Genomic DNA, 13,039 nt, shown 5'->3' with positions numbered 1-13,039 from the left:
ATATACCCCTTTTCAGTCACAAATGAGAGCCTGCTGGTCTTCTGCCCTCCTACATTTGACTCAGATGAAGTTGAACTGCTGCCCTGTTAGAATGTTGCATATTTGTGTTTATTGCACATGAATAGTTCAAGTCTGATAAACTTTTTGTCTATACTGGTGACCATGCAAACGCTTAAGCTATCTCCAAAAAGAGGCCATTGGGTCATTGAGGTAATAAATCTGGTCTTTTATCTCAAATGAGCGTGGTACACCATGTGCCACAAAAGCCATTCTACTAATAGCATGGCTTGAGCTTGGTGTAAAGGTGTTTCTTTTGAGGACATTTGTGTTGCTGATAGGTGAGTTTCTCCACACACCTTTTCCAGACTGTAGCTCCCCAGGTGTTGGCTGACAAGGGGGTTGAGACTCCATTACTTACTGAGGTGCATTCATTACCCTATTGGTAAGTGATGATCATTAAATTTCACTTTGTTTGCATTGTTATTACTGAAAAATAATCAGGAAAAAATCATATCAATCAGGACAAAAATAAGCTTGAGATCAATTACTAACTGGCAGACCCCCAGCAGCACTGGTACAGACTCTCTAGGGGTGCATAATATTTAGAGAACAGAAGTAAACAACAAGCTGTTAATGCAATGACATAATTAAAGGTTTATCTGACAAGTGCCTCTCTCTTCTCCAGGTGTGTCGCAAACAATTAACGGAGACGCAAATATTTGTCTTAACTCACGTTAACTCAATGTTCGTACTAATTTTGACACCATTCTGTCTCTCTCCACCATAGTTACTCCCATCAGCCATGTTGTCTAGGGTTGACCCATATATTATTGTCTGGAGAGATTGCACTGTATAAAAGCAGATGCTTAACAAGCATTAACAAATCGCAGTGCCACTTTTGACGACAGTTTACAAACAACTTGCAATCTTAAAATTACCAGGCTTTGATAATGATCTGCCTCCAGACCCGTTTTAAGAGACAGGGTTTAAAGTTTTGCCACTCTGGCTAGAAGACTTCTTAGAGGTGCTGCAAGTGATGTTAGCCTTTCAAAACCAACAGCAGCAAAATAGCGCCCTGAACTGAAAACTGTCATGACTTTTAATATGCCGTTAAACCTGAATGATCTACTTCAACTACTACAATGTACAAAATAATTGACATGCTGAAAGCTCATCGAAGTCATCTGATTGGTTAGAATAGCTTTAAAGCTTATCTAGGCTTCATATTTTTAGAATATGGTGTTGTTCAGTGAATGTAAAATGCATAGAAATGCAAAAGAAATTGCCCATTCAAACCAGAATTGTCTTCCAGGTTCACAATTATTTTTGGATCATGCTTTATTTCTACTCCAAATGCCATAAATTGTAATCAAATTATGCACCAAATCTTCCTTTCTTGCTGATTATGATTGGAATTTTAGTTGAAAAATAAACAACATCTGGGAGCCCATCATAGTAAGGAAAGACTAAGAAGATTTGTATAAATTATTCTATAAATCATCATCCGATTAACTGTTATCAGCCTTTTACACCACCTTAGTTATCTGTATCGGCAAAATTCATTATCGGTTGACCTCTAAATTCTAAAGTCACAAACTGTCACTAATATTACTTTTGTCAAAAACAGCCAACACCAAACAAGTTGAACTATTAGCATCTATTTTTTTTATTTTATTTTTTATTACAGCCACAAGACGGCTGTATTCAAAAGCCAAAGCTGTTGCTATCACTACGTCAACTACTATTGATTCAGGAGTGACTCCTGTTCACACTCAGAACGATCATTTTGGGGATTTATAGCGATAATTAAATGCAGTTGGCACACTCAACATTGTGCATTATGTACTTGACCATTGAGTTAACACATGCAGCACACAGTACTGACACTGTTTTATAAAACTACAGTAAAATCACTTTGCTTTATAAACTCACCTTCTCGTTGCTCGTTGAGCTGGATGCTGAACTCTCCTCCACTGCATCCGCCGCAGATGTCTGCTATTAAAAATGAATTAACAAACTTCATAAAACAACTAAAGTTGAAAGACAAACAAAACCGCTCTACACGACCCCAGTAATGTCATAAAAACTCTGTCATGAACAGAGCGCTCTGTTTGTCTAGAACAGGAGTCGGCAACTTATGGAGGGGTAATCACTGGCATTCCAACAATGGCAAGAGAGAAGTAGACTATTTTATTTATATAAATTCTGCACCTGAATTCCAATCTACATCTTAATGGAATCCTTCTCATGATCACGCAGCGTATTTTCACGAGTTGAATGGGAGAGTGAACAAAAAGTTAAAATGTGACGAGACTGCAGCAGACTCGTGCAGTGCGTGCAAGCCATTCGAGCATCATGAGCCGGCAGCACTTCACATTCGGTTAATCGCACGAGTAAACGAGCCTGCTTTGCTATGGTCCATGTTTCATTTGTTTCTTTTTGCTTTCAGAACCACACGTGACGTAATGAGCATACAGGTACACCCTCCTTAAACCATGGTCACACTCAAGTCGAGTCTTTTCAAACTATTTATTAAACCTGGAAAAAAAGTTTTAGGATTTTGCAGGTGCGATACACTGAAAAAGGGCTAAAAAGTTGGCTTGTTGCTCGGCACAACCATTGACCAGGAAAATATAAAATGGCACTGGAAGATCCAAACTACAGTCTTCTACAGTAATGAATGTCTTTATGGCTGTAGGCTGGCTATGGGACCTCCCTCATGTTTTGTGCTTGTTGATCAGTGCCATTGAAACAAAGCTACTTTTAAGAGCCATTTGCAGCGAGACATCTGTCGGGTGGAAATGAGGCACGGCTTGTCATCACACATCTGGACGGAGAGAATTTTAAATGTCTGATGAAGAGAGAAGAACAGACCACAGGGAGACAAACTTTAAAAGATGCCCTGATGTGAGGGCTTTGGTCAGCCGAGGACAAGAAAATTCCCAGCTTGGAGAAGTTTTTGAGGGGCAGAGGAGTCCATTGTGAATACATATTAAATTCAACAGCAAACAGTATTTGCAGTCCATCTCTATATGATGGATGGAAAGGGAAGAAATTTCAGAGATGAAGCAAGTTCTAATATTTTGAAATAATGCATTTTTTTCCTTTGGAATAATGTGCACCTTTTTTCACAGTTAGACCAGGAACGTGCATTACATAAGTAACTAGGGTCAGTGTTTATTTTATGTTTTGTATGACTAATTGTGTACTTTTTTACATTTTGTTCCCCCTTTTTCACCCAATTTGGAATGCCCAATTCCCAATGTGCTTTTAAGTCCTCTTGGTCGCGTAGAGACTCCCAGCTAAGACTCTGAGTCTTATCACGTGGCTTACTGAGCGTATTGCCACAGAGACATAATGCATGTGGAGGCTTCACGCCATCCACTGTGGCATCCACGCCCAACTTACCACAAGCCCCACCGAGAACGAACCACATAACTGCGACCCCATGTGACTCCACCCTCCCTAGCACCCGGGCCAATTTGGTTGCTTAGGACACCTGGTTGGAGTCACCCAGAGTGCCCCAGCATTCGAACTAGGGAACTCCAGGGGTGGTAGCCAGCATCTTTAACACTGAGCTGCCCATGCCCCCACTTTTTTTTGCAAGTTCTTTTGTTCAATGACCAAAGCAAAGCCTTAAAAAACCCGTGAAACGGTTTGACGGACGCAATTTCTTTCCTGTGTTGACATATTTCCTATTGACACAGGAAGTTGGGGAGCACATGGAAGATCCATACACTGTGGCTTTTATAGTTTATGTCACAGCTGTTAATTTGCTAACCGTGGCAGGAGGTGCATCAGAACATAAAGACTGTGTATATCCAGTATACCTTTATAACATATAAATGACTTAAAATAATAAATACATAGAAATCAATAAATCCACAAAATTCTGATTCTGATATCATAGGATCTGTACTCTTTAATGAAACATAATCAAACCAATAACTTTGAAAAACCATATGTCCTCATGAGAAAACAAGAGTTTAAGAGAAAAAGTACCATTTGATGACCATAAAACAAAGAGAAAGCACATCACACAGACACACACAGGAAGTTTCACTCTAACCTGCAACGGTTTGTGTGTAAAGCAGGATTCGGGATAAGGACGAAGTTGGGGCTTTGAACAGTTCAGCTGCAGGAAGGGAACAAGCAGCTTCTACAAGCACAATACAGGAAGTTAGTGAGCCAGTATCTACCTGTGCCAGTATATCAACTTAAACATATTTAATCCCAAGAAAGTAAAAATAAAATACAAAAATAACTACAAACCAGACATAAACAAAACTATTCTAAAAACGATTATAAAATCGATTGTTTCGACTTTAAATTCTGATTGTGACTGCACATTATATATACTGTATGTGGCGAAGTGTTATGCTGCTTGGCAACCGTAAACAGTTTACAGTCAGGCTAATGAACTATTGTTTATTCTGTTTATTATTAGGGCTGTCAAACGATTATAATTTTGTTTTAAATTAATAAAATGACATGCCAATTACACATTGATTTGGGATTTGTCTAAAGAAAGAACATGGCTGCTAATCAATGAAAATAGAACAATTATTGTTCAACATAATTTTGTATTATTATTATCAAACAAAGTGCTTTTATACAGAACCTCACAGCACAATCCAAAATACGTCAAATGGAGTTATTTTTGTCGGATAAAGTGCTGCGTAAAAGAACACCACAGATATTATAGATATTCTATAAATATACAATTACTATCAATGTATTACTGTTATTATTAGAAGTAGTAGTAGAATTATTACAGTAAATATAACTTTACTATTTGTGATATTTGTTTTGTACTTTTTCCATTTAAATTGAGCTTTTATTTGGAAGTTTCTCACCTTCATAAAAGCTGGTTGCTACATGACCCGATGTGATTATTAAACTGCAAAATGCTGCTATTTAATTAAATAAATATACCTGTATGTGTCTTGTGCTACAAAGTGAATTAGCTCTCTACTCACTGACATCTGCTAAAAACAGTGCGTGTGATGCTCATGATGGTGTTTTCCATGTATGAACCAAGGATCTCTAAAAGCAGCTAGTGTCGGCAGAACAACGGCTCGACACATTCACAAGCGCTCACATTTGAAGCTTGCAGCACATGCAAACTATACAGTATATTTATCACATTAAATCTCAGCCTTTGTGATTTAATAGTCACACTAGGACATAATGTGATTTTAATGACATTCGTACGTCAGATGGTATCAGTTTTTGGTATTGGAGCATTTAACGAGAACAAGTACCGTGGTATCGGACACGATTCTGATACCAGTATCGGTATCGGGACATCCCTAAATAAATCGCACTAAATTCATGGGTTAAATCGACATCCGTAGTTATGTATAATTCAATTCATTAATGACACATTAATGTATTTTTATCACATTGTTGTTTTTGCCATTTTACAAAAGCAATAAGCCACTTGAGGTTATGATGCATTATACGAGTAATGCATTATAGCGATTTTACCATGGTTAAGGGGGTTTATTGGACTCCACTTAACGGTGGCTTACTGTTTTAGTAGGAAAAGTGGTCCTATTAAAAAGAGAGGCATCTGGGTAAATCAATCTTTGCAGAGGACTTGGCTTGGGATCTAAACAGAAAAACAGCTGAGCTCTGGAGATTCATAACAGGAGCATTTCTATTTGATTGCGGACCCTTTTAAGCGTGCTGTAAGTTGATTTACTGGCACATTTTAAGGCAAAACAGAGGTGAATGAAGGATGCAGGTGGAAAAGAATTCTGCGAGGAAAGATAACACTGACGGCTGAGGAAGAAACGCAAATTACCTGACGCTTCGGCATAGGAAAGCATTTTTGAGCCACCCCGTATTTCTCTATGACCAGAGGTGAATCAAGACTATAGAAAGAGTCAGGCTGAGAGAGAGACCAAGAAAGAGTTTTGATGTAAACAGTGGACAAGGATGAAAAGTAAATTAGACGACACAGATAGGGAGTAGGTGGAGAGACAGACGCAAATCAGTCCTGTGGCATAATGTAATGTGTTGCTGAGCAGTGATGTAAGCAGTTAGTTAGTATTGAGGCTGGGCGATATGTTGAATTCAAACTGTCCATTTCAGTAAATCAATTTAAAAATTATTTGATCGCGTTATCCATCAAAATAGCGGGAATATACTTTCGGGAATATACTTTCAACAGCACACTTTTTCAAAATAAATAAATAAAATATATAAATAAATAGATTGCACTTCCTCAATCCTGAAGAGATGCCACTGATATATAATTTCAAGTGTCTTAGCAAAGTGTTTTTTGCTTTGCCATTATGGGGTATGTGTGTGTGTGTGTGTGTGTGTGTATTTAATACTGACTTTGTCTCTGTGAATGATGCTCTGGACCAGGAACACAACAGGGTTTCCAGCATTACGGATGGCTTCCACTGCCTGTTCATGACTGGCATCACGTAGATCCACTCCACCCACCTGTCACGCACACAGAGCCACATGAAGTCATTCTTGGAATGTGGGAACAGGTATGAAAGCAGGTGTCCCAGCATGAGTGTCATGAGTGTCCCAGTAAATCAAAGCCCATTTGCAGGAGTTTGAATTTCGCTTTTATTGAAATGAAAAGGTCATGCTTGCACTATATAGTTTTCTTTTCTCAAATGCTTTCTGGGAAAATGCAGAATTTGTCAATAACCTTGCACTTTCTGTTCAAAAAAGGTTTGATCTGTCTGCTATAATTTTTGAGGGACTGACATCAAATCAAGTCTGTTTGGACTGTATGGCTGAGTTCGGAATGCCATAACTACTGACAATTAAACGACAATTTAACTAGTGTTCTCCCCAATTCGGAATGTCCAATTCCCAATGCGCTCTAAGTCCTCGTGGTGGCGTAGTGACTCAATCTGGGTGGCGGAGGTCGAATCTCAGTTGCTTTATTTTATCATACCCCCTAACCCTAAACCTACCTCGATAGCAGGCACAAAACTGTGTGTGTGTGTGTGTGTGTGTGTGTGTGTGTACCTCTACAATCCTGTCTCCAGTCTTTAGCGTGCCATTGCGTCCTGCAGGACTGTCCTCCAAGATGTGTTTAATAAAGATGCCCCGCATCACTTCTCCATTGCTAAGGCGACTGCCCATGCCCCGCCCACCGACAATACTGATGCCCAGAGTTTTCCCAACTTCCCTGTACAGCTCCACTCTGAAAACACACACACACACACACACACACACACACACACACACACACACACACACACACACACACACACACACACACAGAGAAAGTTCAATTAAAGATGATTAAAACTTGGGGCCTTTAATCTCTATTGAACCACTCACCCTTTAAAAGTAAGAGTGTGATTTACTCACCTCCGCGGAAGGTTCCAGTTGCTGGAAGCTGCTGTCTGTAGTTCACTTTCCTCTCCTTCTCCATCTTCTCTCTCTGGGAGCTCTGAGATTGTCCGACTAAACATACACACAGAACCACACTTGAGTAAAAATGTTGTCCTCATTTACTAACCTTCATCTTGTTTCACTCCCATATGATTTTATTCCATGGAGCACAAAAGGAGTTGATGGGCAGAATGGCTCAGACTCACAATTCAACATTCACACAAAAACGACAAAGAAAGTAAATAGCAGAATGACATATAACCATCAAAATATCTTTGTTTGTGTTCTGCAGAAGAAAGAAAGGCTCTGTAAATAATGAATGATCACTTTTGGGTGAACGATCCCTTTAACTAAATTGTAGATCATGTGAAGTTCACTTATTACAAGCACTCAACTGTAATAACAATGTTAACATGGGGTTAGAAGTGAGATAAAAGAGTGCCGACTTGTCTGTGCTTTAATCAATAAACAATGATATGAAAGTCACGTTTGTAGTCATGAGATCGGAGACCCTCCCATGGAAGAATATGATCTCAAAAAGAATCTATTCACAAAAAAGGCTTCACAAGTGCATAACTTGTTTCACATTCACAAAATAAAATTAATGTTTTTATAAAATACACTGTATAAAATTAAGAGCAATTGTATGTGTTTTTATGCAATGTGAATAAAAGGTGAGAGTTTCTGTAATGTTGAAATTTTGGGGGTTACCACTGTGGTGTCGAGTTGCGCTTGAGCTTAAACGCTCCTGAAATGTGGTTTCTTGGTCTTAAAATAATAAGTCCAAATGAGTTTAAAATGCATAGCGGAGTAACTCTCAGGGTTCAAAAAATGCAGTTATTTGTTGGCAAGGCACAGAAATTACAGTAAAAATATTTCGGTTTTTTTTTATTATTATTATTTATTTTTACAGTCATTTTAAATTAATGGTAAACAAAAGTTTTTTTGGTTTGTTTTTTTCTTCTAATTTGTATCCATTTTTCTCCCACTACTTAATAAGTCCTCGTGGTGGTGCGGTTACCCACCTCATTCCGGGTGACGGAGGACAAGTCTCAGTTGCCTCCACTTCTGAGACCTTCAATCCACACATCTGATCAGGTGACTCGTTGTGCATGACACCGCGGAGACTCACAGCGTGTGGAGGCTCATGCTACTCTCCGCGATCCACACACAACTCACCACACGCCCCATTGAGAGAACCACTAATCATGACCATGAGGAGGTTACCCCATGTGACTCTACCCTCCCTAGCAACCGGGCCAATTTGGTTGCTTAGGAGACCCGGCTGGAGTCACTCAGCACACTGATTTTGTTTTTTACAGTGTACGATTCATAAATGCATAACCAAATGTGTGTGTATGTGTGTGTTACATACTGTTGAGTGTTGATTTCGCCTTCGGAGAGCATGTCACCCTTGATCTGTTGGCTTGCCCTGTATTCCTCTAAATATTCTGCAGGTACATACTTGATTCTGCACACACACAAACAGTCAAATGATTTAAAAGTTAATGATCATAATTTGCAGTTCTTTTTCTCTTTAGACTGGTCATCAACACTTGAACAAAACATGATAAAAAAGTAATAATGGTGGAACTAGTCAATCTGGGTCAATAAAGTGTTCAAAAACAATTCACTGAAGCACAGCTGATGGAATGGAGCAGAATGAAGGGGTCTTTTTATAAACTGAAATATGTTTAACTTCACAAGCTGTTTTAAAAATGCAACATACACGATCTGACACAAGAATGAGATATAAAGTCTGAAGACTCCTGACATATCTGTACTGTATATCAGCATGGTGCTCCGAAGAATGCTTTCGAATTTCAAATTCTGTTCCTTTACTTGAATTTGAACTGAAAAACAAGTTACAAGTATTTTGATATTTCAACCTCAGTATACAAAATAGATACACTCAGGACCTTCAGGACAAAAATGTCCCCATTGAAACCCATTAAAACTGCAATATTTGATCCCAGTGCAATTAAAGCATAAAATCATGAATTTTATGATATTATGCTTTCATTCTGGAGCCCTGGTTTCAAAATTATTATTATTATTATTTATTTTTTCCACCAGATGGTGCCATTATTCTCATGTTTCTTCTGTGGATAAAATACATCCTTTTTTCCTATTTTCTGTATTATAGAGCCCTGCAGGCCAATTGAATAAATTATGTAGCTAAAATAATATTAATATATAATATTTTTATGGCAGCTTTTTGACAGACATTATTGTCCTCGATACTGTGTGATTTATTTATTTATTTTTTATCTGACATTGTCTGACACAAAAATAATAATGCAAAAATCAATGTTGTTGCTAATCATTGACATATCCCAGACTGTGATAACCCCATAATACCCCATAATATATATATATATATAAATAAAAATATTAAGATAATTAAAATGCATTACATTCTTGTGGCAGAAGTTAATCATTGATAAGACAATACAATAAAACGGCTTTAGAATACAATGTATTGTTTACTACCATATTATTGATCATAAGCCAATCACAGCAATCCATTTACCAAGTGAATTTATCAATCAGAGATTTATTATGAGGGCTTGTTTAAAGACCCGTTAATTTCAACAAGCATCAGACATCCTTGTGTAGCGTCTCGGGTGTGTTGCGTCATAAACATAAAATGTTTAGGCCACTGTGTCAAGTTAAATATAGTTTAATACTTAAAACACATCTTGAGATCACTTAAAGTTCGAATTTGCTCTCCATCAAGTGTTTGAACGCAAGAACATAACATATGTTGTTCTGTCTGCTGGTTGGTCGTTCTGTTCACTGTATTAACTGCGAGTTGTCATGCAGCTGAACTTTCACTTACTGCCCTCTGGAGTAAACAGGTGGTACTACAAGCTTGCGTTTCTCAGGAATTTCATATTACCAGGGGCATTGCGATTAATTGCATAAATTTTTTTAACGCGTTATTTTTAATACAATTAATCGCACTGAATTATCACGTTAAAACGACAGCCCTTATTAATATATAATATTATTATGGCAGTTTTTGGAGTAACTTTTTTAAATGGACGCACAAGGGTTAATAATACTTTAATTTGCTCAGTATGAATTATACGTAAATATGTTATCATATAAACAACATATGAGGTATGTCCAGAAACACTGTATTCATTATATCTAATAAATAAAATGTAATTTTATGGACAGAGGTGTAAGAACACTGAATTTCCCAGAATGCTCTAATTTACCCCCAAATTTTGATGTCACTATTTCATTTTATAAATGTATCTGAAAACAATGTGTATGTCTGCAATAATTGTTATGACAGTATGGAACTTTTGTCTATATCTATGTCTCAAAACATTTGTGTGTCAGTGCTATATTTCTTTGATAGTGTCATCTTGGTTTTATATGTATGTTTAAAAATTATAATTAATTTCTTTTGGAGTAAAAATATTGAGTGCACCTTTAAATTGCAATTCAGTGAATTCCTCTTCCAGTCATTCCAATTTCAATTTCCTGTGGGGCCAATGCGGTTCCAATTCATTAACTGTAAGGGAGCAACTTTTTAACCCTCCTGTAGAGCGCAACAGTCTGTTTCCGGAAGTAAAAATCCCATACAATTCTTCCACAGATGAGTTGATTTTTACACGTAACATATAAACTTTTAAAGACAGACCAACCGTGAGCACTGAGGTTGTTTAATGATGTTATATGCTCCCATTGAAGCCATCAGCTTGCGTTATTTCAATTTCATTGTTTAAAAATCTGGTTAAATAGCAGAATTCCCGTTGAACAACTACATTAACCATGGTCCAGCAGGGAAAGCTTCCCCAATCATATTCCCATCATTTGTATTCAATTACATCATTCGCAATGCTTCATGGGATTGTAGTTCATGCCCTCATGAAAAACGCTAAGTACACAGTCTTTGATTTTCAATTATTTTTTTTGCCTTAAAACAAAGTGTGTACTGTTGCGATTCACCTCAGAGTTGGTTGGTTTGGTTCGTGGATTTATAACTTTTTAATGGACGATTTTATGCAAAGTCTATGGAAGAAATAAATGGGGAACATACTTCCGGAACCCAGACGGCTGAAAAAGTGGGCGGGCATGTTGCGCTCTATTTTCATTTTTATAACAACAGTACTAAATAACCCCCTTGAGGAAAATCGGTTTTATTGTAGTCCAAAAAGTACTACGATTGATTGATTGATGAATGTTAATGGAGCAGCATAATTTAACAATTTGAAAAAGTTTTACATTTACTAAAAAGTTTAAATGTTTGACAAACTTTGGCAGTGGTTGTCTCGTGTTACGTCCATTTCAATCACTTCTGGCCTTTGATAATATCTGAACTGCATTACAACAACTTCTGATTTATTCTGCTTTTAGAAAATTGCCAATTTCACAAATGAATCTTTATTGCTTTTTTCAGAGTCAAAATGGGCCCAATTTGCACGTCCATTGCGACGAATCCATTCTTTCCCACTAATTTCAAACACTTTGTTGCTGTGTTACAGTGGTTTAGGAATGTGCTGTAACAGTTATTTCTGCCATCTAATGTTTCGGGAGAAAATAAGATCCAATGGGTCTTTTGGGGGGTCTTTAGCTCCATTGTATCCCATCATCTAAAATCATGTTAGTAAACTTATATACTACAAATGAACTGTACAAAACTGTAAAAATACAGGAAAGTGTGCAATGTATGGATGTAGAACCCATTGGAGCAGGTGGTGGAGCAGTATGGGGCTAGAGATTAAATTTGGGATCATTTGAAATATTTTTAGCCATTTTGATTTATAGACGTACACATTTGTTTTAAAGCTGTATTACATCTAGAAAGTCTGAAGGTGAAAGGCCACAATTGGCTCTTTCGATACGGGTCGAAATTGACCAATTAAGGCAACGGAACAATTTGTTTTAGATTGTTATTTCTCTTAAATCATTTTTAAATCATCAAGTTCTTGACAAAGTCACAAAGTTTGGTTCCAGTACCATAAATAATGTGGTATTTATAACTTATTCTTTACCTGTCCCAGGTCAAAATTCTGAATTTTACCCAACCCCAATATATATAGACCAACAATAAAAATACTGCTGACAAAACTCACTTTATTGCCTCCCATCCCACCCTGAATACTCAAATACTCAGCTCATTAATCTGAGTACTTGAGCAATCAAAATGACCAAAATGCACCCCTACATCCAAACATCAAACTCTACTCATTTGAGATCACCATCTGGCAAACTAAACTCAAACTTGGCAGTCTGCGGCCTAATCTGCATTCTGTGTCTCGATTGTTTTTCTGAAGTGAAGCGTTTGGACAAGGTGAAATTGCCAATAAAATCTTGCTCTGTAATTTTCAACAACAGCTGCTTTTTTCAGTGTTAGTAAATAAATGTGCCACGCAGAATTGCAATAGCCTCCTTCGAATATTTCCAAAACCCCAAAGCAAGACTCAACCAGTGAGCCACACGACCATTTATTTTGTTAGGACTCGGTTCAGGAGTCAAATCTGATTGGAAATTGATTCCTTGCGTCGTCGGTTCATTGTAAGTGAAGATGACAGATCTAATAGAGGTCAATCGTTTTGTTCAACGATGCATGCAGGCATTAGGGATCATGTCACATTGACGTGAATCAAATATTCATGATCCCGTTGCTGTCTGAAAACGATTCGTT

At 37.5% G+C, this 13,039-nt stretch overlaps 1 protein-coding gene across 1 annotated transcript in view; it reads right to left on the bottom strand.

The window, feature by feature from the left end:
• LOC127650738 (multiple PDZ domain protein-like) overlaps window positions 1-13,039 on the bottom strand; it is a 127,941-nt gene that overhangs the window by 33,644 nt on the left and 81,258 nt on the right. The window contains 6 exon segments of the mRNA XM_052136352.1: window positions 1,933-1,995; window positions 4,070-4,159; window positions 6,349-6,459; window positions 7,003-7,180; window positions 7,351-7,446; window positions 8,750-8,845. Coding sequence (XP_051992312.1) covers window positions 1,933-1,995; window positions 4,070-4,159; window positions 6,349-6,459; window positions 7,003-7,180; window positions 7,351-7,446; window positions 8,750-8,845 — 634 coding nt within the window.

Source organism: Xyrauchen texanus, chromosome 1 (assembly GCF_025860055.1).
Source record: "Xyrauchen texanus isolate HMW12.3.18 chromosome 1, RBS_HiC_50CHRs, whole genome shotgun sequence".
In the NCBI taxonomy this organism is placed as follows: Eukaryota; Metazoa; Chordata; class Actinopteri; order Cypriniformes; family Catostomidae; genus Xyrauchen; species Xyrauchen texanus.
The sequence above is the reverse complement of the archived record's forward strand: the minus strand, read 5'-3'. Positions and strand labels throughout refer to the sequence as shown.